This window comes from Mchenga conophoros, linkage group LG15 (genome assembly GCF_057382185.1).
Source record: "Mchenga conophoros isolate Kocher_MC1m ecotype Shallow Benthic linkage group LG15, M_conophoros_male_GT1.1, whole genome shotgun sequence".
Taxonomy (NCBI): Eukaryota; Metazoa; Chordata; class Actinopteri; order Cichliformes; family Cichlidae; genus Mchenga; species Mchenga conophoros.
The window spans coordinates 28,799-54,395 of NC_140540.1; the positions used below are offsets into that span (position 1 = coordinate 28,799).

Sequence of the window (25,597 nt, forward strand, 5' to 3'; positions counted from 1 at the left end):
GGATATTGGTGACAAAATTAACCATCCTCCAAAACTGAACTATGTCTCTTACAACCCAAAAGAATGTGCTACTGTGTAATATTCTAACATATTGTTTTCACATTATGGTACTCCATACAGGAAACCACTGTAATGTTTCTGTGTCCCTGCATCAAATGGGGAGCAGCATTAAAGTGGTGGCTTGAATCAACACCAACATAAAGTGCATTGCAAAAATCTCTTTGATCTCTTGCCAAAGGCAAAAGATCAAAGGCTTAACTCTAGATAGCTGAAAAAAGACATTTCTCACTACAGCATTTATTAGTTTGTTCAATGCTTGTTTTATATTATATACATTAGAATCATCCCTGTCACACAACACACACACACACACACACTGAGCTTTTTTATGAGGCAGGCAGTTGCGCTCTGACCTCCTGAAGGAGAATGCTCGATTTGTTAGACAAATATTCATGGAAAGTCAAAAGGCTCGACACATATGGAGAGATGCCATCAATGCAAATGGTCTTTCAAAACCAAAGCCAGAACAGCACTATCTGTGAGGGAATGTGTCCCGTAACACATCCCCTCCCAACCAAACGCATACGCACTACCCTTAACACACACCCTCTGTTCAGTGTAACTTAGTGTTCATAAGCAATTCGCTCACTCACTTTGACTGGAAATCTGATCGGTGTCTGATAGACATGGAGTGTTGTTTGTTAATTGAAGCAAAGTTAATGGGTTAACAATCATTTTTGTGTAGAGTGCAGCAAAGGTAAGAATCTTTTATTTGTGTTTTTCTTTAGATTGTTGTATCTTTTTAAGGAAAATAACAGAGGTGAGCTCTCACTACCACCTGACTGAACTACACACAAGTCTGCCTCTTGTATTAAATTATTGGAGTTAAAAGTTTCTGACATTTCAAATTAAGTTTCATATATTGTAGCCTTTCAGGTTTTATGTTGTCAATGTCTCCATCTGGATATATCAGTTTTAAAAAATGCATATTACCAAAACACTATCCCTGACCTTTGTGGTTCTTAAGATGTTAAATAATCATAGTTTAACATAATCTAAAAAGTCATAAATCCTGTAATAGTTAAACCTTTAAATGTGAATCTCTTTATGTTTCTGCTATAGAAGCCCCCAGCATGCTATGGCTGTCATGAGATACATTACCATTCAGTATCACAATATGCTATTCCTATGATAAGAAACCCTTTAACCTCTGTTTTGTTAACAGGATCTTCCCTTCCACAAGCCAAATAACAGAACTGAAAATACTTTGTGATTTCATCAAGTTGAGTAGAATCACAGTAGGTGAACAAGTTGTGTTTTATATCTATTCAGTTCACTGATTAGTTTAGGTTTTTTTTTTTTAGTTTATAACATGGTTTGGTGCATACATTTCTGTTTCTGGATTTAAAAAAAATGTGTTTTTAAATTATCAATATTTATGATACATTACGATTGCTGAACCAAACACATCGGCCGTGTCTTTGACACAACAAGAAAATAATGTGGGCATAAGCTATACCGCATCACCGGGCTTTGTGTACACAGTGGTGCTATCCTACCGTTGGTGTGGACAGGAATGAACAGTGCACTGTTAAAAGAAAAACCACCAACTTGTTGTTTGTATTCATAGCCAACATGCAAAATGATGCAAACAGGTTTTTCCTAGCTAAATACAAGCTTCCTGTACTTTGGAATGGAAAGCAGATAGCAGCTGATAAGAGTGTTATGGAAGCTAAAGACAAAAATAGTTCAAGATAGTTTGAGACTCATAGTTAAATATATGGGAGACCCAGTGCTGACACAGTTCATAAAAAGACAAAACTTTATAGTGAGATTTCAATAAGCACATGTAGGAATAGAAACAGGTGAAGTCTTATACTGCATTTCAGCTCAGTATTTTGGTTTTAAAACCTCTACCTTTGCACACTTTTGAATCCGGTGCTTTTACTGGCTTCAGAAAACAGAGTTCTAGCTTAGTGATTATACTTCCCGACACTTTAAGTTCTGACACTTTCAATTGAGTTCCATTTTATTTATAATAGCAAATCACAATAATAGTTGTGAGAGTGTTAATGTCCTTACAAATAGGACCAGTATTTCTTTATGCATCCATGTGCTGTACCTTGGATAAATTGTGTACTTTATGTATGTTCTTCATTGAGTATCTCTCTTCTCAGCTTGTCATAACTTGTGTTTTTTTCCAGGTGATGAAAATGTATTCCAAGGTTTTCATTTTTCTGACCGGAGCTGTGTACATCTACTACCAGGTAGAGAACCCTCTTCAGTCTAATGGGGTACTTTTTTGTATAGGAGTACAGTTTACCAATCAAGGTTCAAGTTAAATGTTAATTATATTTTACTCTTGTGTGTTATATACTAGTTTAATGTAGAAAATTCAACCTGTTTTATTCCAAATCTCAACTCCACAGTATATCCATATATTCACGTTTATGGACAGAGATATGATTTGTGTACTTTAATTTATCTTAACATTGAATTGTTAGTTTTTGAGAATGCGTTATTTTGTCATTTTTCTGGTTTTGCCATTGCAGGTCCTTGCACAAGGTAAGCCAGTAAGGTAAAAAGGAGGAGTTGAAGGTGATCACATTGATTAAGCTAAGTTTATTTAATAATGTATTTTAGTTTATTTTATTAGTAAGCCTTAGGTATTTCACAAGTAATGATGAGAACCAAAATCTACCTTTTACTATCCCAATAAATCTGAATTCCTAAATTGAACACAATAATTCATCATGTAGTTAATATAATTTTTACATTTATTCTATTTCTCAAATACCTCTTCTATTCAAATAAGTTGCTAATCACACAAAATAATAACATATATCAAATCTTATTCCTATTTAAGATATCTACAGCGCTGAGATAATGGTGGAGAGTAATGTCACACTGGATGCCCAAACTGTCCTGTCAGCTATCAATTCAACAAACCTCCCACTGAGCAAACAAACAGTACAAATCATAAACACTGAACTGGTAGCAGGTATGTTTCTGGAACATTTTCTTGAATTTGTTGTTAAGTTGTAATTTTTTTGAAGTAGAATAGAATAGCTTTTATAGTCACTGTTACAAGAATAGTGAAAGGCTGTTTGGCATTTTTCCATGTATGTGAAGTACACAATAGCGTAAGTATTTACACAATAACAGACAAATTTACATTTACACAAGAAAGATATGTACAAGTTATACATACACCTGCAAATATACGGATACACCCATACACGCACAAACATACATATATCTATACACATGTATGCATGCGTACATACCATACATACACACACATATATATACATATATATATATACACACACACACATATATACAAACATATATATATATATATATATATATATATATATATATATATATAAAACACCCAGCACGCCCCTGCGGGCGGTTTATCCTTCAAGCTCGGGTCCTCTACCAGAGGCCTGGGAGCTTGAGGGTCCTGCGCAGTATCTTAGCTGTTCCCAGGACTGCGCTCTTCTGGACAGAGATCTCCGATGTTATTCCCGGGATCTGCTGGAGCCACTCGCCTAGCTTGGGAGTCACCGCACCTAGTGCTCCGATTACCACGGGGACCACCATTACCTTCACCCTCCACATCCTCTCGAGCTCTATTCTGAGCCCTTGGTATTTCTCCAGCTTCTCGTGTTCCTTCTTCCTGATATTGCTGTCATTCGGAACCGCTACATCGATCACTACGGCCGTCTTCTTCTGTTTGTCTACCACCACTATGTCCGGTTGGTTAGCCACCACCATTTTGTCCGTCTGTATCTGGAAGTCCCACAGGATCTTAGCTCGGTCATTCTCCACCACCCTTGGGGGCATCTCCCATTTTGACCTCGGGACTTCCAGGTTATACTCGGCACAGATGTTCCTGTACACTATGCCGGCCACTTGGTTATGGCGTTCCATGTATGCCTTGCCTGCTAGCATCTTGCACCCTGCTGTTATGTGCTGGATTGTCTCTGGGGCATCTTTACACAGCCTGCACCTGGGGTCTTGCCTGGTGTGATAGACCCCAGCCTCTATGGATCTTGTACTCAGAGCTTGTTCTTGTGCTGCCATGATTAGTGCCTCTGTGCTGTCTTTCAGTCCAGCTTTGTCCAGCCACTGGTAGGATTTCTGGATATCAGCCACCTCCTCTATCTGCCGGTGGTACATACCGTGCAGGGGCCTGTCCTTCCATGATGGTTCCTCGTCTCCCTCCTCTTTCTTGGGTTTCTGCTGCCTGAGGTATTCACTGAGCACTCGGTCAGTTGGGGCCATCTTCCCAATGTATTCTTGGATGTTCCTTGTCTCATCCTGGACTGTGGTGCTGACACTCACCAGTCCCCGGCCCCCTTCCTTCCGCTTAGCGTACAGCCTCAGGGTGCTGGACTTGGGGTGAAACCCTCCATGCATGGTAAGGAGCTTTCTTGTCTTTATGTCAGTGGCTTCTATCTCCTCCTTTGGCCAGCCTATTACCCCAGCAGGGTACCTGATCACGGGCAGGGCGTACGTGTTGATGGCCCGGATCTTGTTCTTACCATTCAGCTGACTCCTCAGGACTTGCCTGACCCTCTGCAGGTACTTGGTGGTTGCAGCCTTTCTAGCGGCCTCTTCATGGTTCCCATTTGCCTGCGGGATCCCCAGGTACTTGTAACTGTCCTCTATGTCTGCAATGTTGCCTTCTGGTAGTTCAATCCCCTCAGTTCTGACTACCTTCCCTCTCTTTGATACCATCCGACTACATTTCTCCAGTCCGAACGACATTCCAATGTCATTGCTGTATAGCCTGGTAGTGTGGATCAGTGAATCGATGTCTCGTTCACTCTTGGCATACAGCTTGATGTCATCCATGTACAGGAGGTGGCTGACAACTGCTCCGTTCCGTAGTCGGTATCCGTAGCCAGTCTTGTTAATGATCTCACTGAGGGGGTTCAGGCCTATGCAGAACAGCAGTGGGGACAGAGCATCTCCTTGGTAGATCCCGCACTTGATGGTGACTTGTGCTATGGGCTTGGAGTTGGCCTCTAGTGTTGTACGCCACATCCCCATTGAGTTCCTGATGAAGGCTCTTAGGGTCCCATTGATCTTGTACAATTCTAGGCATTCCAGTATCCAGCTGTGGGGCATTGAGTCATAGGCCTTCTTGTAATCAATCCAGGCAGTGCACAGGTTGGTCAGTCTGGTCTTGCAGTCTCGGCTGATTGTTCTGTCTACCAGTAGCTGGTGTTTTGCGCCTCTGGTATTCTTGCCAATTCCTTTCTGTGTTCCGCTCATGTATTGACCCATGTGCCTGTTCATCTTAGCCGATATGATGCCTGACAGGAGCTTCCATGTAGTACTGAGGCAGGTTATTGGTCGGTAGTTGGAGGGGACCGGTCCCTTCTTGGGGTCCTTGGGGATCAGGACCGTCCGACCTTCGGTTAGCCATTCCGGGTGTCTCTCGTTAACTAGCAGCTGGTTCATTTGTGCTGCCAGACGCTCGTGGAGTGCAGTCAGCTTCTTCAGCCAGTAGGCGTGAACCATGTCGGGCCCTGGTGCTGTCCAACTCTTCATACTGGAGACCCTTTCTTGGATATCTGCCACTGTGATGGTTACTGGACCCTGTTCAGGGAGGTCGCTGTGGTCTGCCCTCAGATCCTCTAGCCACTGAGCATTGCCGTTATGGGTTGCATCCTTCTCCCATATGCGCTTCCAGTATTGCTCCGTCTCCAGCCTTGGTGGTGCTGTTCTCTTATTGTTCCTTTGCCACTGAGAGTACACCTTTGCTGGTTCTGTGGAGAACAGCTGGTTTATTCTCCTGCCTTCTATCTCTCTGGTGTATCTCCTCAAGCGGCTGGCCAAGGCTCTGAGTCTTTGCTTGGCAGTTTCCAAGGCCTCAGGTATGGACAGCTTGCTGTATTTCTTAGGCACCTTATTTGTCGCACCTTGCTGCAACTCTGTTAGTTGGCTAACTTCCCTCCGTGCTACTTTGATCTTGCCCTCTAGCCTCCTTCTCCATGGAGGGTACTGCCCCTTGTGGCTGTTCAACTTGTAGCCAAGCATCTCACTGATCACTGCTGCCGTATTGTAGATCAGCTTGTTAGTGTCGGTAATCGTGGTTGTAGGTATTGCCCGTAGTGCTGCATTAACATCATCTAGCAGACCTTCTGAGGGTACTTCACGTAATCTTGGTAACCGGCTACGGGGGATCCAGGTTTCAAGCTTGGCCATGATCCTACTTTTCAGGTCAGTTCCTCTCGCACTCAACGATCCTTCTCCTATCGCACTTGGGGCTATGTACCCAATCTCGGGTGGGGGTGATGATATCGCCTCCCTGACCTGGCGTCCTGACTCCTCCTTGCCGTAGCATTTGTGTTGTACCTCGTCAATCTCTAGCTGTGAGAGCAGTCCCTTCTTTCGAATGTTGGAACACTGAACTACTAGTTGTTTCGCCGTCATTGTGGATGTTGGGTATCGAAGAATCCATAGGTCCCTCATCCTATTCATGTAGGGACTAGTAAAGCGCTATATATATATATATATATATATATAGATATATATATATATATATATATATAAATGAATAATCTGAGGAGCAGGTGCATTGAGAGGTGCAGTGTGATCAGTGATATTGCACATCGAGTGTGTGTGTGTGTGTGGGGGGTGATATTGCACATTGAGTGGGGGGTGCTGTTGCAACTATAATAAATAAGGTTATAATAAATACAGTTTAGAGAGGTAGGGATGTTGGTTGCATCGAAGTATAAATAGAAATACGGTTTATAAATAAGGTGTAATGGTAAATGGCCTGTATTTATATAGCGCTTTACTAGTCCCTAAGGATCCCAAAGCGCTTTACATATCCAGTCATCCACCCATCCACACACACATTCACACACTGGTGATGGCAAGCTACATTGTAGCCACAGCCACCCTGGGGCGCACTGACAGAGGCGAGGCTGCCGAACACTGGCGCCACCGGGCCCTCTGACCACCACCAGTAGGCAGTGGGTGAAGTGTCTTGCCCAAGGACACAACGACCGAGACTGTCCAAGCTGGGGCTCGAACCGGCGAACTCCCATCTCTTGAGCCACAATCGCCCCGATAATGTCCATGAGCGTTGGCAGTGCAGTTATCCTCCAATCAGGGTGGAGGTAGGGCATGTTGGACAGCATGTGGGTAAAACTTCTGTTGAGTCTGTTTGTCTTCGACCTGATGGACCTGTAGCATTTACCAGAGGGAAGGGGGGAAAAGTGAGTGTCCAGGATGCATGGGGTCTTTGATGACGATGCTGGCTTTCTGCTGAAGTCTGCCAGTATAAATGTCTCTGAGGGGGGTTAGTGAAGTGCCAATTGCCTGCTGCCCTCACCACCCGCTGCATTTTCCTCTTGTCCTCTGCGGTGCAGCAGTTGAAACAGAGTGTGCAGAAGTAGGTCAGAAGGCTCTCGATGGTGGAGCAGTAGAAGTTTACTAGCAGTCTCTGGGGTAATTGGGCCTGACGTAGTTCCCTGAGGAAGTATAGCCTTTGTTGTGCTTTTCCTGCCTGGTGGGAAATGTTTATGGACCAGGTAAGGTTGGCCGAGATGTGGACTCCGAGGAACTTAAAGCTTTCTACCCTTTCTACCTCCTCCCCATCAATGTAGAGGGTAGAGTGCCCCGATCGCTTTGTTCTTCTGAAGTCGATTACCATCTCCCTGGTCTTGGCTGTGTTCAGATGCAGGTTGTTGTCGTCACACCATTGCTTCAGATGCTGAACCTCCTCTCTGTAGGCTGAATCATCGTTGTTGTAGTCCTATGATGGTGGTGTCGTCAGCAAATTATATGATGGTGTTACTGGTGTGGATTGGAGAACAGTCATGGGTGAAAAGTGAGTATAAGAGGCGATTGAGGACACACCACTGTGGGACACCTACATTCAGAATGAGGGTGGAGGAGGTGTGCTCTCCCATTCTGATGTTCTGGGGTCTGTTGCTCAGAAAGTCCAATATCCAGCTGCACAGTGAGCTGCTGAGTCATGGGTTGCTTAGTTTTTTAACCAGTTTGTGGGGTTGAACTGCATTGAAGGCAGATCTGAAGTCCACCAATAGCATTCCAACATAGGAGTTACTAATGTCCAGGTGTGTGAGGGTTGTGTGAAGAGCTGTTATTATTGCATCCCCAAGTAAATAAAATTGTGTAATCTAACCTTAAAAAAAAAAGGATCATCAGGCTGTGATTACTTAAACATTATCTTCAACATAACAGAGCTGCAGTAATATTAACTGCAATTTGTCTATAACTGATGTTTTTCTTACAAGAGTCAAAACTATTGGACTGGACTCTGTTTTAATAAAAGAATATTACCAATGTGCACTGTTTCAGGTTTTGTCAGGAAGTGCTCATTTGTCAGTTCTACTAAACTCATGTGAGATTACTAGTTTAGATTGATGAATAAATGCACGGAAAAATATATAAGCGCAACACTTGTTTTTGCTCACATTTTTCACGAGCCGAACGCAAACATCTGAAAATTATTCTACATACACAAAAGACCCATGACTCTCAAATATTGTTCTCAAATCTTTATAAATATGTGTTAGTGAGCACTTTTCCTTTACAAAGATAATCCATCCCACCTCACAGGTGTGGCATATCAAGGGGCTGATTAGTAGTGATGTGCAATACCACTGATTTCCTTTCCGATCCGATACCAAGTAATATTCAGGGTGGTATCGACGATACTGATCCGATACTGATACTTTGTACAAAAACTTATTTTATTTATTGTATCTCAAATTATAGCATCATAATGATTACAGGACATCAGATTACTTGTTCTTATCACTTAATAATGCAGAGTTCATCATATAGAAATAAAAAAAACTGAAGTTGTGCTATTTGAACACCTTGCCTGCCTGCAGCACTAAAGGACTCTGTGAGAGACGTGTGTCTCGCCCTAGCAGCACCTGTCCCTCTCCTCCTCTTCAGTTCGCCTCAAGAATGAGAATGTAGCTCTGTAAACGTCAAATATCTGAGCCGACCGACACATCGTCTTCAAACCCCTGCGGTCTTTCACTACTCGGGTTAAACATGATATATAAGTCACTTTGATAACTTAAAAATGTTATTGTTTGGCTTTTTCAGTGTTTTATTTGTGAGTAAATCGGTTTGGCTGAGATTAAAGTTATTAGATTAAATAAAATTTAACGGGAGGGTTCCTCCGGGGTTTTCACACAGCTAAATAAACGTCGAAAAAGAAAACTAATTAAACAAAGTGTGAGACAGTCCAGAGTTTACGCAAGCACCCGGTTATATTTCAGATAGCAAGGAGCAGACAGCAGAGTTTCACTCCACCGAGGGAGCTCATGACATACTACCCGGCTTTCTTTAGACCGCGAAGCAGCCTCTGAATTTGGACACCACCGCTGTTTCCTTTTTTTTTTTTTTTTTTTTTTTTTTTTTCTTTTGGCCTGTCCCGTTTGGCTCTTTTGCCATCAGAATTGTTGTCTAAAGGCAAAGAAAGATGCCCAACGGATTTACTTTACCAAACTGACCATCCCAGCCTTGCCTTAATGGTCCATTTGATTCACCTTTTATTGTTTATTTTATTTTCACTTACTGAATACGGGACAGACTTGACTGGGGGAAAGAAGGGGAGAAAGAAAGAGGGAAAGAGAAACAGCTGAGAAGAGGGACGGGGGAGAAGGGCAAAAGACAAAAACCAACAGAACGGGCAGAGAAAAAAAAATGCATATATCAATCACCTGGATCACCTGCTGAGAAAGAAAAAAGAAAGCAAGCAGAAGAGAACAAGAGTAATAGAATAAACAACATCACAATGATATATGGGAATATGACAGTAAATACTAAATGTTAAACATTATTGTGCAGCACATAAGATCAACAGAACACAGTGTGCTTTGAGGTAGGAGCCAAAAAGGGTGTAGTTTGTGGGTGTGATCACCCGTGTGTACACCTGTGAGCATGGACGCGCTTGTTTTTTGTTTTTTAAAAGGTTCCTTCATGTAATAATCTGCTAGAGGGTGTGGGGGGGCCACAGCCCCGTCCTCCAGGGCGTGAAGCAGGTGTGGAGGAGATCAAAACTCCAGACATCCAGAGGCCCCCAGAACACAAGAGACCAAGGAAGACCAACAGAGGGGCAGCTGCGCCACTGTCCCGGAAAGAGCTGAGGAGAGTCCCAGATGAGGGCTCACTCAGCAGCCGCGGAGCAGAAGCCAGGGGGAGTTGCAGTGACGCGCCCGTGAGCTCCGCCGGCAGCCAGCTGCGCCTGAGTGACCGAGCCCCAGGCCGAGAGGCCGGGGGCACCCCACCTCCGAAGTGGCCCGAGCGAGCCCCAGGCTCCAGGCCCCGATAAGCGGCCGCCAAGGAGTGAGCCGGTGTGTACCTGGACGCCCATCCCCGGACACAAAGAACCACCAACGCACCGATGTCTGAGGGGGTCCGCCACTGGCAGGGGAAGTGGTGGTAGGGGGAGATAGGCCTCCAAACCTTGGAGGGCCTGAGATGTCCCCAGAGAGGTGGCGCCTGACACCCAACCTGACATATAGACACAGACATACAGGCACACACAGATACAAACATCCATTCCCACCCTCGTGCTCTCATATGCACTTACTCCACACTCAACCAACGTGGAGACAGACATAAAGAGACGTTGTACACATGATCACACTCCCCAAGCGTACTCTACAAACCGGGTCTAGGTGCCCCCGCCCCTGGAGGGGGGAACTGCACCCAGACCCAGGTGGTGTTTCCCTTTTCCCTGCGGTGGGGGGAGGCAGACCTCCCCGACTCCGCAGCAGCAGGAAGGCTCCACACTCCAGACCGCAGTCGGACGGCCAACTCCTCCTCCTAGTCCTAGCCCCCCTGCTCCAGCAGGTCGCAGAGAACGGGGGTGAGAGAAGACTCCAAACCTCCCTCCACCCGCTCATTGTAATGTTGATGCATGTGTGTTCTAAGGTGCATTTAAAACCCAGGAGGGCTTGGAGCTACCTGCCAGAGAGCAGCAGGTAAGCGCATGGTCCCTCTTGCTAGCCCTCAATGTCTACGTGTATTTAAAATTGAGAGGTGGGTAACGATGCCAGGGGTGGGGTGTACACCCTGATGGTACTTTGGACTCCGTTTATCGTGCCCACCCTCAAGATCCTATATGTATGTCTAATGAGAGTGTGAGTAATGTGAATGTCTAAGTTGTGGGATAAAATTGAGGCAGAGGCAGCCAGAAGGGGACAGGGGGGGGGGGGGGGGTAGCCTCCTCTGCACCCTGGTGACATACCCCTACTCCAAGGCCCTGCATGTGTGGGTGGTTGTGGTGGAGCGGGAAGAGGGAGGCCACCACCGCTGTTTCCAACCCGATAATAAAAACGATGACATTTAATGTACTTTATCCGATAAATAAACCCTGTAAAATGTATTTATCACCCCCCAACAGCCCTTTTGAATGTCTCTCTAGTATGGCCACAACACCTCACTTTTTTGCCACATGTATCGCAAACCACGTCTCAGCTGTTTGTGGAGGTAAAATACGTCCGCACATGACTCCAATTACGCTCAGCTGCGCACGCCAAGGGGCTGCGAGACATTTATACAGCCGTATTTCGCACATGACTATGAAAGGCGGAAGAGGAAGTAGTTCCTTTGGATGTAGACAATCCGAATGTTATAGTTTCTTTCCACTCTGTTACTGTTAATGATAAACTACAAATTTACTCTAAATTACTAAAATATCAATATTTTAATGTGAGAATCGATTCTAGAACATAAATGACTGGTATCGGAGGAATCGATATTTCAGGATCGATCCACACATCACTACTGATTAGACAGCGTAAATAATGTTCAGTTGTGCCTTAGACTGCCCACAATAACAGGCCACTCTGAAACGTGCACAGTTTTGCTTTATGGGGGGGGGGAAATCAGTCAGCGTCTGGTTGCCCACCATTTGCCTTATGCAGGGCAACACATCTTCGTCGCATAGAGTTGATCAGGTTGTTGATCATGGCCTGTGGAATGTTGATCCACTCCTCTTCGATAGCTGTGTGAAGTTGCTGAATATTGGTAGAAACTGGAACACGCTGTCGTATACACCAATCCAGAGCATCCCAAACATGCTCAATGGGTGACATGTCCAGTGAGTATGCTGGTCATGCAAGAACTGGGATGTTTTCAGCTTCCAGCAATTGTGTACAGATCCTTGCACTATGGGGCCATGCGTTATCATGCTGCAACATGAGGTGATGGTCGTGGATGAGTGGCACAACAATAGGCCTCAGGATCTCGTCACGGTACCTCTGTGCATTCAAAATGCCATCAATAAAATGCACCTGTGTTCATTGTCCATAACATACGCCTGCCCATACCAGAACCCCACCACCACCATGGGCCACCTGATCCACAATGTTGACATCAGCAAACCGCTCACCCACACACGCTGTCTGCCATCTGCCCTAAACAGTAAAAAACGGGACTCATCTGTGAACAAAACACCTCTCCAACGTGCCAGATGCCACTGAATTTGAGTGTTTGTCCACTCAAGTCAGTTACAACGACGAACTGCAGTGAGGTTCAAACCCCAATGAGCACGACAAACATGCAGATAAGCTTCCCTGAGATGGTTTCTGACAGTTTGTGCAGAAATTCTTTGGTTATGCAAACCGATTGTTGCTGCAGCTGTCCGTGTGGCTGGTCTCAGGCAATCCTGGAGGTGAACATGCTGGATGTGAAGGTCCTGGCCTGGTGTGGTTACACATGATCTGCAGTTGTGAGGCCAGTTGGATGTACTGCCAAATTCTCTGAAACGTCTTTGGAGACTAGGGATGGGTATCGTTTAGGTTTTATCCGATACCGGTGCCAAACCGGTACTTTTGAAACGGTGCCGGTGCTCAAACGGTGCTCAAACCGGTGCTTAAAGAATGGAGAACACAAAATTGGTCCCAAAACCTCTCATGTTCAGCTGGTTTTTTGTAAAAAGATAACAAAGTTAGCCTTTTCTGCAGCTATGGGGCATATATGGTATCACTCTTAGCTGGAAGCAGTGCTTAATCAATGGAAAATACACTTTGTCCAAAAACCTCTCATGTTTATCTGTTTCCCTCTTTTTCTTTGGTCATTTTAGCCTTTTTGGCCAGGGTGAAGGGAGTATCTGCCATCAAACAAGAAGACAGCCGCATGTAGCTATGATAGTGTTTGCTAGTTCACCTCACATGCATTAATGTAATAACGTGGTTAGCCTACGCAACGTAAATTACACATGAACAACATTAAGCTACTCACGCAGAGAAGAACGGCTGCTGCTGCCATCATCATTTCTGCTACACTGGCAGGGCTAGGGGCCAGGACTCTCCTCTTCGGGGTTTTTGGGGGATATTGCTAACTCCGGGTCCGATAACAGGCAACCCACGCACAGTAGATGTGCTCGGTGTGAGGTCTCGCAGCAAGCTATCATACGGCGCATTTCTGGGCTTTTAAAAGAAAACGCTATGCGTCGCCAGGTGTTTCATCGGATTTCAGGTGTTACCTCCTTTGACAGTATCACCTTAAAGCACTTGTTGCAGGCTGCTGAGTCTGCATATTTTGCTGTGAAGTACAGCCAGACTTTTGACCGCTTCGCCTTGGCCATTTTTAATCTGTAGCTCTGCTCTAAAAGAACGCACGTACCTGGCCCCGCCTACTATCCTCGGAAACGTAAAATGATTGGCTAGAATCTTTTTTTTTTTTTTTTTTTTTTTTTGATGGTCACTGGTGACTTTAATACACAAAGAAAGCTTAAATCATAAAACTACTGCAGGGTTAAAAAAACAACAAAAAACAACAACAACAGAAAAAACAACAGAAAAAAAAACATAGTAACCCACAAACTAATTATGAGGTCAGACTCCTGCCTGCCATTCTGGCAAGCAGGCAGGAACACAGGACTTGGAAAGTAAGAAATAAACTTGCAAGCAGTTTCATTACTTACTTCCCATGTCCTTTAATCATAATACAAAATAATGCAGGTACAGGAACAAGGAAACCAAATCAACAACTACTCAACAAAAAAAAAACTGCAAGAGAGGACATAACAAAGAGCATACGGAAGCTGAGAATTTAAATACACACCAGATAATTAGGAAGATGGGAAACACCAAGGAAGACAGCTGCAACAAATCAGGAAATGAGACAGGGGAAGTAAAAGCCGATACAAAGCACAGGAAACACAAGACTATCAAAATAACACACACACTCCTAATGCAAACAGAGTTTTTAGGCCTTGGATAGTTTTGTACTGAAACTGCAAGAAAAAACATGGCATGTTTACATACAGATCATTTCAGCATGCCTGTGGAAGTAATGGTGTGTGGTCTGAATTTGCATGAGCATTGCTACAAGCTGCATCTGCAGATTCTGCCAAACCAGAAGTGGGATGTAGATGTGTGTTTAAAAAATTACCTTTAAATGGTCATTTTAGTGATTTTCATTTTCACACTAATTTATAAAAAAAAAAAGGTAATCGCCCCGGATGGAAAGTAGGTGTGCCGGTAATGGCCCAGCCCAGGGGTGTGGCCACCAGGGCATCCAACACACACACACACAGACACCTTAGACACAGGACCACGGACCATGACAAGATATTTTTACATTACATGTTGTCTACTGTTGTACTATGAAGGAAAGCAGGTGTCAGTCAAATTTTCCCATACAGTTCTGATGATCCAGAGTGGCCCTAACCCTCAAATAAAAAAACTAAAAAGAAAAAACTCAGAGAATTAAGAATGTTTTCTTTTATTTCTAGAATGCCTCATTGTTGGAACTGACACGAACTGCAACTGCTCTACAAATTATCTTTGGAGCAATGAAGTGTGCTACAACTACAGCTGCTGCGGGGATGCTACTTGCAAACAAAATGTATCCTACATCACACCCCTCTGTTCTCCTAAAGTTCAAGGTAGATCTCCTGAAATGTGTAACTCTTTTTTATTTGTTTTTTTGTTTATTATTTTTATTTTATTTTTTCTATTCTGTTGATTAATGATATGGAATAAGTTTTAGTGTATACCAGTGTTATAGAGAACTAATGCAAAATTAAACTATTTGCATTAAAATGAGTGTTGAAAGCATTAAAAGTACTTAAAAATAGAAGTACTTTTTTTGCAAATAAACAATATTATTTATTTAAAAAAAATATATAACAATAGTCAAACATGTCTTTGGTCAAATTTGACAACAGTGTCTGTTTTGTTGAATAGTATTAAGATACTGTTTTGAATTTCCAAAATATTGTCATGAAAAAAGCACCTATGTTACAAATAAATTAATCAAAAACAAAGCATACACTGAAAGTAATGTAACAACTTGAACATTTTGAACAATTACACCTAAATTAAAATGAGAAAATGTACTTGGATTCCAGTTGAAACTAAATTAATATAAACTATAATAAGTGTGGTGTACAAATCTGTTGAATACAGCTATGTTTATCCTTTGCTTTTCACTCTTCTACTTTTTCAAGATTCAAGAGCTTTATTGTCAATACAGTAGTATTCACAGTATACAGTGTACTGAAATGCTGTTCCACCATAAGCCCCCTATGGTGCATTTATAAATATATAAAGAATATATATCCAAGAGATATAAAACTAGGAATTATAAATAAATAACATGCTAAGTTTTGGTAAAAATTAAGGGATAAAAAGGTACTAATTACTAACTATACAATTCTATACAATACTATAATGGTAACTATACAATATTACCTGTACGATAAACAAAGATAAACAAAGACAGGACTGAGAGAATGTGCAGTAGGTATTGAATACCAGTTTCAAGCTATTGTCAGGATATTATTGATGAGACATGACAAAGACGTGTACGAAATGCAAAAATGTAAAGATTTCGCCTAAAGAATTTAGGTGTGTGTTCAGAAGTATGTGACTGAGTGTGCAAATGAGAATATTGTTCCCAGGACCAGTTTGTAGTGGATTTGTGGTAGTTTTTGTTGTTTTTGAGTCTTTTGATGATTATTGTAAGGTGTTTGTAGAGGTGTATGTTTATATCAGTCCTTTTGTGGTAGTGAGTTGAGGGCTATGACTGAATGGGGGAAGAAGCTCTTGCAGTGTCTGGTCATTACAGTTTTAATGCTGCGAAACCGTCTGCCAGATGGAAGGAGGGAGAACAGTGCATGTGAGGAGTGGAAAGTGTCCTTCACTATGCTGTTCGCACATCGAATGATGTGTCTGTCATAGAGCTGGGAGATGGATGTGAGAGGGCTTCCAATGATCCTCTCTGCTCTCCTCACTATTTGCTGCTGAGACTTCTTTTCAGCGAGGGTGCATTTCCCGTACCAGATAGTGATGTAGCAGCAGAGGATGCTCTCAATGGTTCCCCAGTAAAATGATGTGAGGATAGGAGGAAGGAGACCGGCCTTCTTCAGTTTCCTAAGAAAGTGAAGACGTTGTTGGGCTTTCTTCATGATGGTGGTGGTGTTCAGGTTCCAGGAGAGGTCAGCTGAGATGTGCACACCGAGGAACTTCACACTGTTGACCATCTCAACAGCAGATCCGTTGATGTGCAGTGGAGTGTGAGCCATTGAGGTCTTCCTGAAGTTAACAACCATCTAAATGTTCAGAAGACTAATGCGAGACAGGTTGTTATTCTGGCTCTTTGTTCTCTGCCTCAAAACATGCAAAGAAGTCATTTAGTTGGTCTGGCAGAGAGGGATCCCTGCTGCATGCTGGAGGTGTTGGCTTGTAGCCCATGATTGTTTGGATGCCCTGCCACATTCGCCGAGTGTCCTTCGTACTTGTGAAATGTGTGTTGATCTTATCTGCATACTGCCGCTTTGCGTCTTTGATGGCCCGTGATACATCTGCTCTGGCTGTAGTGTAAGTTCCTCTATTTTTGGACTTAAAGGCAGAGTCTCTGATTTTCATCAGGTTGCGTGGCTTTGCAGAGAACCAGGGTTTATAGTTTGCAGATCACGGTCTTGGAGACAGTGACATCCTCAATGCATTTGCTGATGTAGCTGGTCACTGAGATTGTGTACTCCTCCAGGTCCACGGTGTCTGAGTATGTAGCAGCTTCTCTAAACATATCCCAGTCTGTGCATTCAAAGCAGTCCCCATGCTGATATGCATGCTTGTCTTTGACAACCAAAATAAAACCCAAAGTAATAACAAACTGTAATATTTACAATGAACACAGTTTTCATCAATGGATCAGTACAGACTGCAGCATGGGATTCAACCAAGAACACAACGGTATGTCTCATCCTCACGTTTGTACTATTCTATAAATAAACTATAAATATAAATATGTTTTCTATTGTTACATAGTACAAAAATATCAACGATGTCATGCTTTTTCTTTTCTTAGCTTCGAAACCAATTTCAAAAACTGAATGCTATTCAGTATGTGAACGTTACTGGTCCAAGGTACTGTATTTTACAAAGAAATATGTTATATAAGTTACCTTTTTGGTTTTGTGTTTGTTTTTCGTCAATGTTATTTTTTTTTTAAACAACATCACTTATTATTGTGACACCACTTATAGTCACCAACTAAACTGTTAGTTATTATAGGTGAGTTTTTTGTAAATGATTCTACCTGAGTTAGCTAATGTCTTCAGGGCTGTTTCAGAGACCTGAGCTTCAAAGCTGATTGGTAGATGGGAAACCCTGAAACCATGCCAAAGAATTCTATGTAAAACTCTCATCATTTCAGTAACTCTGTGCATACCTGATGACTAGTGTCAATAGCTGTTCCCTGGCAATAGAGGGGACAGCACTTGAAAACTGCATTCATTAATTTTCTTTTCTGCATTTCATGGTGCACAAAAGTGATTGCGAAAAAGATTAATCTTAGGATTCCAAAGAGACTGTCCAAATACTTTTTGGAGACCTTGCAATATGTAATATAATGTCGGTTTTAGACACTTTTGGAGACTGACAAAATTTATTAGATATGCACAGTAAATAAAACTTACTGTTTGTACTGTAATGTTTTTTTTATGTCGATAACAAGTTATTTTTCCATCATTCTCTACAGAACCATCTCCACATCCCCATCGCTGCAGTATGTTGACTTTCAGGTAGCTGTCAGTGTCAGAGTGCTGACTAGTAAACTTCAAGACATAGTCAATAATCTTACAAGTCTGCTTACACCTACAGCTATATTTGTGGACACTTTAGGTCAGTAAAAAATTATTTTTACTATTCTTTCAATTCCTGTACAACTTGATCTTCTAATCTATATATTTCTCTGTACCAGAGATTTATGACATTTGTTTGGACCTAAAAATATAGAGTTTGTGTGCTCCAGATATGGAGTTATATTAAGTATCATACCTCTTTTTTTTTGGAATGTGCATTATGGGTATTGTGTTTTTGTATATGTTACCCCATATTTCCACACACTAATTCAACTATGACAAAATAAGTAAGCAGTATGGTTCAGAATGAGACTTGTGTTTCCAACAATGCAACAGTCTTTGCTCTTTTGCTTTTATGTCTAAAATGAGCCGTCCAGCTGTTTTTGTTCACACCCCAAGTGTATTTTCTATCCATACATTAGCAACAATGCTTAATGAGTTAGTTTTCATTTTCCAAAGCACATGATCTTTGTTTTGCTTACATTTAATGCAAAGTTAAATGTAACACCCATCCCACATTCTATTGAGAGGGGCCCTGGGTTCCTGTTGTTACTTTTCTACTGATACTCCCTTTTTAATGCTTATGGTATAAAATATGCAATAAAACTACACTATATGGAAATAAACCACACACAAGCAGGTCAATTATAAAGTTAACTCCACTTTAGTGAATAATTGGTTAACAACAACACAAAGGAAAATAAGTAAAATTAATAAAGTTTGATAAACAATGGTAAGCCATCTACCTGAACAGAAACAAAATAATCAAATAATATTGTGGGCCCACACGCACTCTCACCAACACACACACACCTCAAGTGCTACAGTCTTTCTGCTAGCAAACCCCTCGTTGCAGGCCTGAGTCGTGGCTCGGGTGCTTTGGGACCTAAAACAATATGGTCGCTTCACTTGTTGCCAAGTAGTAAAATAAAAAGCACGTGCAAACAACAGTACTCACACCTCCAGGCAGTTCAAGGGGATAGTGGAGGAAACTGGGTCAAGGCTACCAGCAGGCCGCGGCAGCAGCACTCACAGTCGTCGTCTCCACGTGCTATCATGTGAACACATAACTTCAGCACACCAGCAGAAGGGACCTCTCTGACACACCAGCAAGACGTCCGTCTCCTCCTACTCACAGTAGAGTACAACAGTTTTCCACTACAGTTAACTACCCGTCAACCCGAAAATACGTCTGTCGCCCTTCTATGAACTCTGCGTTCACTCGACACTGTTGTTCAGCTCTCATCTCTCTCGCTTCCTGCAGAGTGCACTCCCCACTTACTCCCACCCATCTACCAGAGACTACTTCAGGGTTCACTGGAGCTGTAGTACATATCAATAACATTTCAAAAATAATGACATAAACCTCAAAATACAAATAAAAAGGCTGTGCATTTAAGTGACACACATCACATACCTTACAGGCATTTGTATACACATTATTGAACACAGTGAACATTTGCATTTAACTATCAATATAAATGAACTATCTAAATAAATGACCTATTTATATAGCCAGGGCTACATAAAGTTTTCATATCAAGCCAAATTTACTCACTTCTTTTTTTAATTAACAGTGTGTGAATGTTTGTGTGAATGGGTGGATGACTGAATGTGTAAAGCGCTTTAAGGTCCTTGGATGGCAGAAAACTTTTTACAGCTTAACCAGGACAAGACTGAAGTTTTAATCGTCGGTCCTGAGGCTCAGAGAGAGAAACTCTTGTCTAAATTAGAGGCATTTTCACTATGTCCTTCGCTACAAGTGAAAAACCTGGGTGTTATTTTTGACTCTGAGCTTGGTTTTATCCCACATATTAAACATGTAACCAAAATTGGATTTTATCATCTAAAAAATATAGCCAGAGTCCGCCCAATTCTCTCTCGGGCCAACACGGAGATGCTGATGCATGCTTTTATTACCAGTCGCATTGATTACTGTAATGCCCTGCTCTCTGGTCTTCCTAAGAAGAATATTTCAACTTTACAACTTTTGCAAAACTCGGCAGCTCGTGTGCTGACGAAGACCAGAGGGCGGGCCCACATTACACCGGTTTTAGAATCGCTGCACTGGCTCCCCGTGTGTTTCAGGATCGATTTTAAAGTTCTTTTATTGGTTTTTAAATGTCTTAATGGTCTTGGGCCTTCTTATCTCTCAGATCTGCTTTTACCGTATGAACCCTCGCGGACCCTGAGGTCCTCTGGTACTGGCCTTTTGACTGTCCCTAAAGTCAGGACACATACTCACGGAGAGGCAGCTTTTCAGTGGTATGGTCCTCGTCTGTGGAACAGCCTGCCGGAGGAGCTCAGGGCCGCAGAGAACGTACATGTTTTTAAGAACAGGCTCAAGACCCACCTTTTTAATTTAGCTTTCACCTAACGTTTATTTATTTTATGCTTATTTATTCTATCCTGTTATTCTATTATTAATTTAGACTTTACCTAATATTTATTGATTTTATTCTTATTCATTTTTTAATCTTCTTACTCTATTTATATTTATATTTATATTGTATCCTGTTCTTATTTATTTTATCATTTTACCCTGTATATATCATTTTACCCTGTATATATCCTATTGTGTCATATTTCCTCAGAGGGCGCTCTCTGCACCGGGGCTGTGATCGACTGTGGCTGCTGGGTTTCTGGGGGTCCTCTCAGCCTGGCTGGGGGGCTCCTTGGCCTCCCTCCTGCTGTGTGCCCAGCCTGGAGGCTGCGGTCTGTGACCGGCTCCCGGTGCAGACGGCTCCCTGTTATAGTGTTTCCTCACTTGGCTCATGCGAGCCCAGCCCAATTTTTACTCTTTAAGTGTGCGCGTGTGTGTATGTGTGTGTGTGGGGGGGGGGATATGTGTGTATTCACATCATTTATGTTAATGAGAGTGTGGGGAGTGAGTTGGAGGGTGGGGTGGGCTGCTTTTAACTATGTAAAGCACTTTGTGCTACATTTTTTTTGTATGAAAAGTGCTTTATAAATTGATTGATTGATTGATTAGGGACTAGTAAAGCGCTTTACAAATACAGGCCATTTACCATTCAGCAAAGCTGCTGTAAACTCTCACTGAAAAACATATATTTCCACAAGTGCAACAAAGTGAGAACACGTAGCATGAGTCTTAAACATTTTATTATTTTTGAGACTCATATGTCATATGAATATTTTATGTTTCGGGCCTAGCACCGGACCTTGAGGAACTCCAGATTGTATATCCATGCAGGTTGATTTGTATTCATTTATATCTACAAATTGCTGTCTCATCACCCAATTCAGCACAAACTATCTAATACCACACTTTTCCAGTTTGTTTAATATATTGTGTCAAAAGCATTTTGAGATCTAGAGTCAAAGTCAAAGTCAACTTTATTGTCAATTCTGCCACATGTACAGGACATACAGAGAATAGAAACTTCGTTAATCTCAATCCCTAGATAGAGGTATTCCAACTGCACACTCTTTATTGTCTATAAAATGTTTGAGTTCTTCAGTTAATTCCAGTAATGTCAAATATGTCGATCTGTCTTTTCAGAATCAATAAAACTACATGTGAAAAAATTGGAAAAACAAAACAAAATGAAATATTATGCCCACATATATTTAACCATACCAATTTAGCTGCAGTAACATTAGCTTACCATATCCCCATTATTTGTCTCCATGCCAATTAATTTTAGTTTTCACTAATGCATGGTTATTACAATTTATCTGTCATGATAGGCTGTGTGCAGGCAGGAAGGAAAAAAAGGACCCAAAATGCAGGACACTCAACGATGGGACTGGAACTCAAAACACAGCTTTTATTGCTGGAAAAACCTCATAAAATAAAAGTCACAAAAGCAAAACAAAACTCAACTCAGAACAAAGGAGCTGGAACACAAACACACAGCATTTAGAGGGTACAACGCGACAAAGGCAAATACAGGGTTTAAATAAATGGCATAGTAATCAGGGAATGAAAAACAGGAGGGAGACAGCTGGGTGAAATTAGGGCTATTGAGTACTTAAAGCGCTGCATACAACATGCCTCATTCACACCATTCATACAATCACTTCTAAGATCAAGTGCAATTTAACCAACATTCACACTCTGATGAATGCATCGGAGAGCAACTTGGGGTTAGTAACTTGCCCAAGGATATTTGGCATGCAGACTGGGGAAGCCAGGACTCGAACCACAAACCTTCCAATCAGTAGCTGATCTGCTCTACCACCTGAGCCACAGCCAAGAATCGGAACATAAATCATAATACAGATAAACACCAGAATATAAAAAACAAAAAATGCTGGGTCAAAATGACCCAGAACTGTGACATTATCTATTCTAACCATTCAGTATGAATAAAATAAATGTTCATAAATGTTCCAAAACAATGTTGTTGGCTAAATTTAAAGTTGGATAAGTTTAAAGTGACCTTTTTAGCATTTTTATAATTTATATTTCCATGTATTATCTTAACACAGGAATGGTCATTGTAGAGGCCCCAGGGACTCAAGTTTGCTATCAGTCCACGCCACAACTTGCATGCAAACTTGAGGAGGCCACAGACAGCGCAGGCTGGAATCTAACCACAGGGAATCAGCGCTTTGAGCTCAACGACGGCAGTGTGGTCCAGCTGAATAAGATCTGTAGCACAAATACCTTCCAATCTTGTATTGGTGTTACCCTCAACAAGGTGACAGGCACTTGGGAAGGCAAGTGTTTACACTTTTTTCTTGATTAGAGATAAAACATCTCTGATATGAAATCAGTATACAAAATACACTTAGTTATAAACTCACACTAACAAGATAGTATAATGAATTAATCCTGTGAAGCACTTCCTCTGAACAGGTTTGAATATTTATTTTCTTTTTTGTGATCGATATTTTATTGATTTTCAACAGGGATGAGGGGACAGGTCAAAAAAACTGGTTTGATCCTTTGTGTGGGTAGCACAATGGCACAATGGATTTAAACTGTTTGATCAGCTCTGCTCTGAACCTGTTCATAACAAATAAGAATCTGATTTTTTATAAACTTGCATTGTAATATTTTTGACATATATTGTTTATACTCTCAGCGCTGTTTCCACTATGGTCAGTAATATGGCAACTGGTGGCTCAGCTCCTGTCATTTCCTGCATGTGTTGTTAACTGAAATGTCAATTAATGTGTAAAGGGCCAACCCTCCATTATAATTGTAACTGTCTTATGTTCCCTGCAGGCACATATGAGTGTGGATTTACCATTGGGTCAATCAGGCACATAGGCAGGACTCATCTGAGTGTGGCCCTCCTACCTGATACAATTACCCTGAGTAGCATGCCTCTTACTGTGGACTGTTCAGAAAATCAGGGAAGTGTAAGCATTACCGTCAGTGCCATAATCCCAGCAAGCAATACAACCTATGCCATTTCGTGGGGCTACAATGATAAAGTGTCTCCTGATGTAAAAATGACAAGTAAGATTTTTTCCTTGAATTTTCAGTATTCTAACAGAAACAAATACATAGTTTTTTTTTGCTGTTGTTGTTTATTTATGTCATTAAAAACACTCAGATTAATCAGTAATGCAAAATATGTGTAAAGCTTACTGCACAAAATCTTTATTCACTTAAAAAAAATGTCATCTTCTGTTACAGCTTCAAGCAGTTACGTCAACTACACATTCAATCCTGCCATCCTCTGCAAACCAACGATTGAACCATATGTTAATATCAGTTTTAAGAATGTAATCGGTCAAATTAAAAGTGCACAATTGAACATCCCAGTTATCTATGGTAAGGATTCTTTAAATTGTCTATTATTTTAAATACGTTTAAAGGGGCCTTATTATGCTCAGTCCAGCTCCAGATTTCTATTCTACTATTATGCCAGGGGCTGGTGCAATCTTGTCTGAAAAACAGTTCCAATAATACCACCTTTCTTTTAAGCCAACTTTCAACTGACTGGCTACCCAATATTCAGCAATATATGCCTGAAATGTATAATGGGTCTACTTTAATCTGTTTATTGTAAATTTCATGTGTAGTATAATGACATATTCTCAGGCTTTAGAATTGCATATGTTTGCAAAGGCCTATGCTGCACCAGCTAATGATATAAATATAATTAATAATATTATTTTCTTTTTCCTAATGTTTTTTTATTTTTTTATTATTAAGCTGGGAAGCCATTTTGTAAAGAGGAGCTACTGGATAAAGATACATGGCCAAAAACCCCAGCTGGAGACACAGTGATTATTCGAACATGCCCAGCAGGCACGGTTGGCTATAAGTCCCGACCTTGTAACGGCCCAGCCTGGCAGGCAGTGTTCTCAAGCTGCGTCAGTGAACAATTGAACAAAATTTCAAATGCAGCTGAAGTGAGTGTGTCTTTATTTGTCATTACAATAATACGTTTTTGTTTGCTCTCGTTTGCATTTGTGTATGTGTTTCAGTATTTTTAGTTTCTGAAACTGCAATGATAAAGGTTTGTAAATTTTCATCTTAGTTCACCTTGACTTTAAAGTTCATACTCTCAGCTCTCTGCTGAGGCTAGGTCTCAGTCACACAGGCCTAGAGACTGGTCGGTGACCACTAGTTGCTACGGAAAAAGTGTATTCCAGTATTAAGTAGTAACTGGAAGTTTGCTGACGGAAGCTAGAGTGAATTGCTTTAGTCACCAGCAGGTTCCCACAATAACCAGTGGTTTACAGAATAGATGCTAACTTGGCTCCAAATACACTTACACAAACCAGAAACTGATAAAGTATTTCTTACTAATGCAACCAATACATTTCAACTCAGTCTTCAGTTTACTGTTTGCATCATACTGTCACTACGACTAAGAGAATAAAATGGTGAGTGTTTGACAGACAAGTTGGCATTTTTCATGTAAACTACAGATATCTGCTGGCAACTAATCACGAAGAGGTTTTTGTTGCAATTTGTTACCATTTTCACCCAACATTATAAGTAAAATTTAATAAACTCCAAAACTAAGCTATGTAGATCATACCATTTAGAAGGAGTATGGTCAAATCTGGAGCGATTTCAATTACACAGCGTAGCATATTGCATATGTAAAACTACTGCTTTGTTTAATGTTTTGCATGTAACCCATACAAATCCAAATGTAAAAGTATGTCAAGACTTTAAAATAAAGTGTCTGTTGTGCTTACTGTTGTGAACTATAAAATAGAATTATAGGATTTTTCTTTTCTTTACACACTAATTCCTTTATCTAGGCCTTCCTGAAGGGACTAGGGGCCACCACGGAGGTGGCCAAGAATATATTTGGAGGGCTAAAGAACAGCTCTACATTAAGTTCTGGATCTGGTGAAAGTATTGCTGACATTAGCGCCTCCATCGGTGTTCTAAATATGATGGCCGACGCATCAAACACAACTGTGTTGGGAGAGGATATCTTTCCTGTAAGCACATCTACCTTTTCTGTTATACATACATAGTTCTGAATATAAAAGTTCAGACTTCATTTTAGAAGTAGAAATTCAAATAATCCTCAA

The 25,597-nt window shown here is 41.5% G+C and overlaps 1 protein-coding gene and 1 pseudogene across 3 annotated transcripts in view; both read left to right on the forward strand.

Moving 5' to 3' along the window:
- Positions 1–648: 648 nt before the first annotated feature.
- The window catches only part of adgrf3b (adhesion G protein-coupled receptor F3b), a 29,718-nt gene continuing 4,769 nt past the window's right edge, over positions 649–25,597 (forward strand). For 2 of the 3 annotated variants that reach the window (XM_085246508.1, XM_085246510.1), the window contains exons 1-14: positions 649–757; positions 1,226–1,298; positions 2,205–2,267; positions 2,553–2,565; positions 2,867–3,001; positions 14,765–14,917; positions 17,173–17,228; positions 17,344–17,402; positions 18,016–18,158; positions 22,574–22,804; positions 23,316–23,552; positions 23,733–23,870; positions 24,255–24,454; positions 25,319–25,504. In XM_085246508.1, the coding sequence (XP_085102634.1) occupies positions 2,208–2,267; positions 2,553–2,565; positions 2,867–3,001; positions 14,765–14,917; positions 17,173–17,228; positions 17,344–17,402; positions 18,016–18,158; positions 22,574–22,804; positions 23,316–23,552; positions 23,733–23,870; positions 24,255–24,454; positions 25,319–25,504 (1,611 nt within the window). In that variant the 5' untranslated portion in view covers positions 649–757; positions 1,226–1,298; positions 2,205–2,207. Of the gene's footprint in view, positions 758–1,225; positions 1,303–2,204; positions 2,268–2,552; positions 2,566–2,866; positions 3,002–14,764; positions 14,918–17,172; positions 17,229–17,343; positions 17,403–18,015; positions 18,159–22,573; positions 22,805–23,315; positions 23,553–23,732; positions 23,871–24,254; positions 24,455–25,318; positions 25,505–25,597 lie in introns of all 3 variants that reach the window. The other variant, XM_085246509.1, reaches the window with a different exon arrangement.
- LOC146557399 (uncharacterized) lies at positions 12,004–13,062 on the forward strand (annotated as a pseudogene).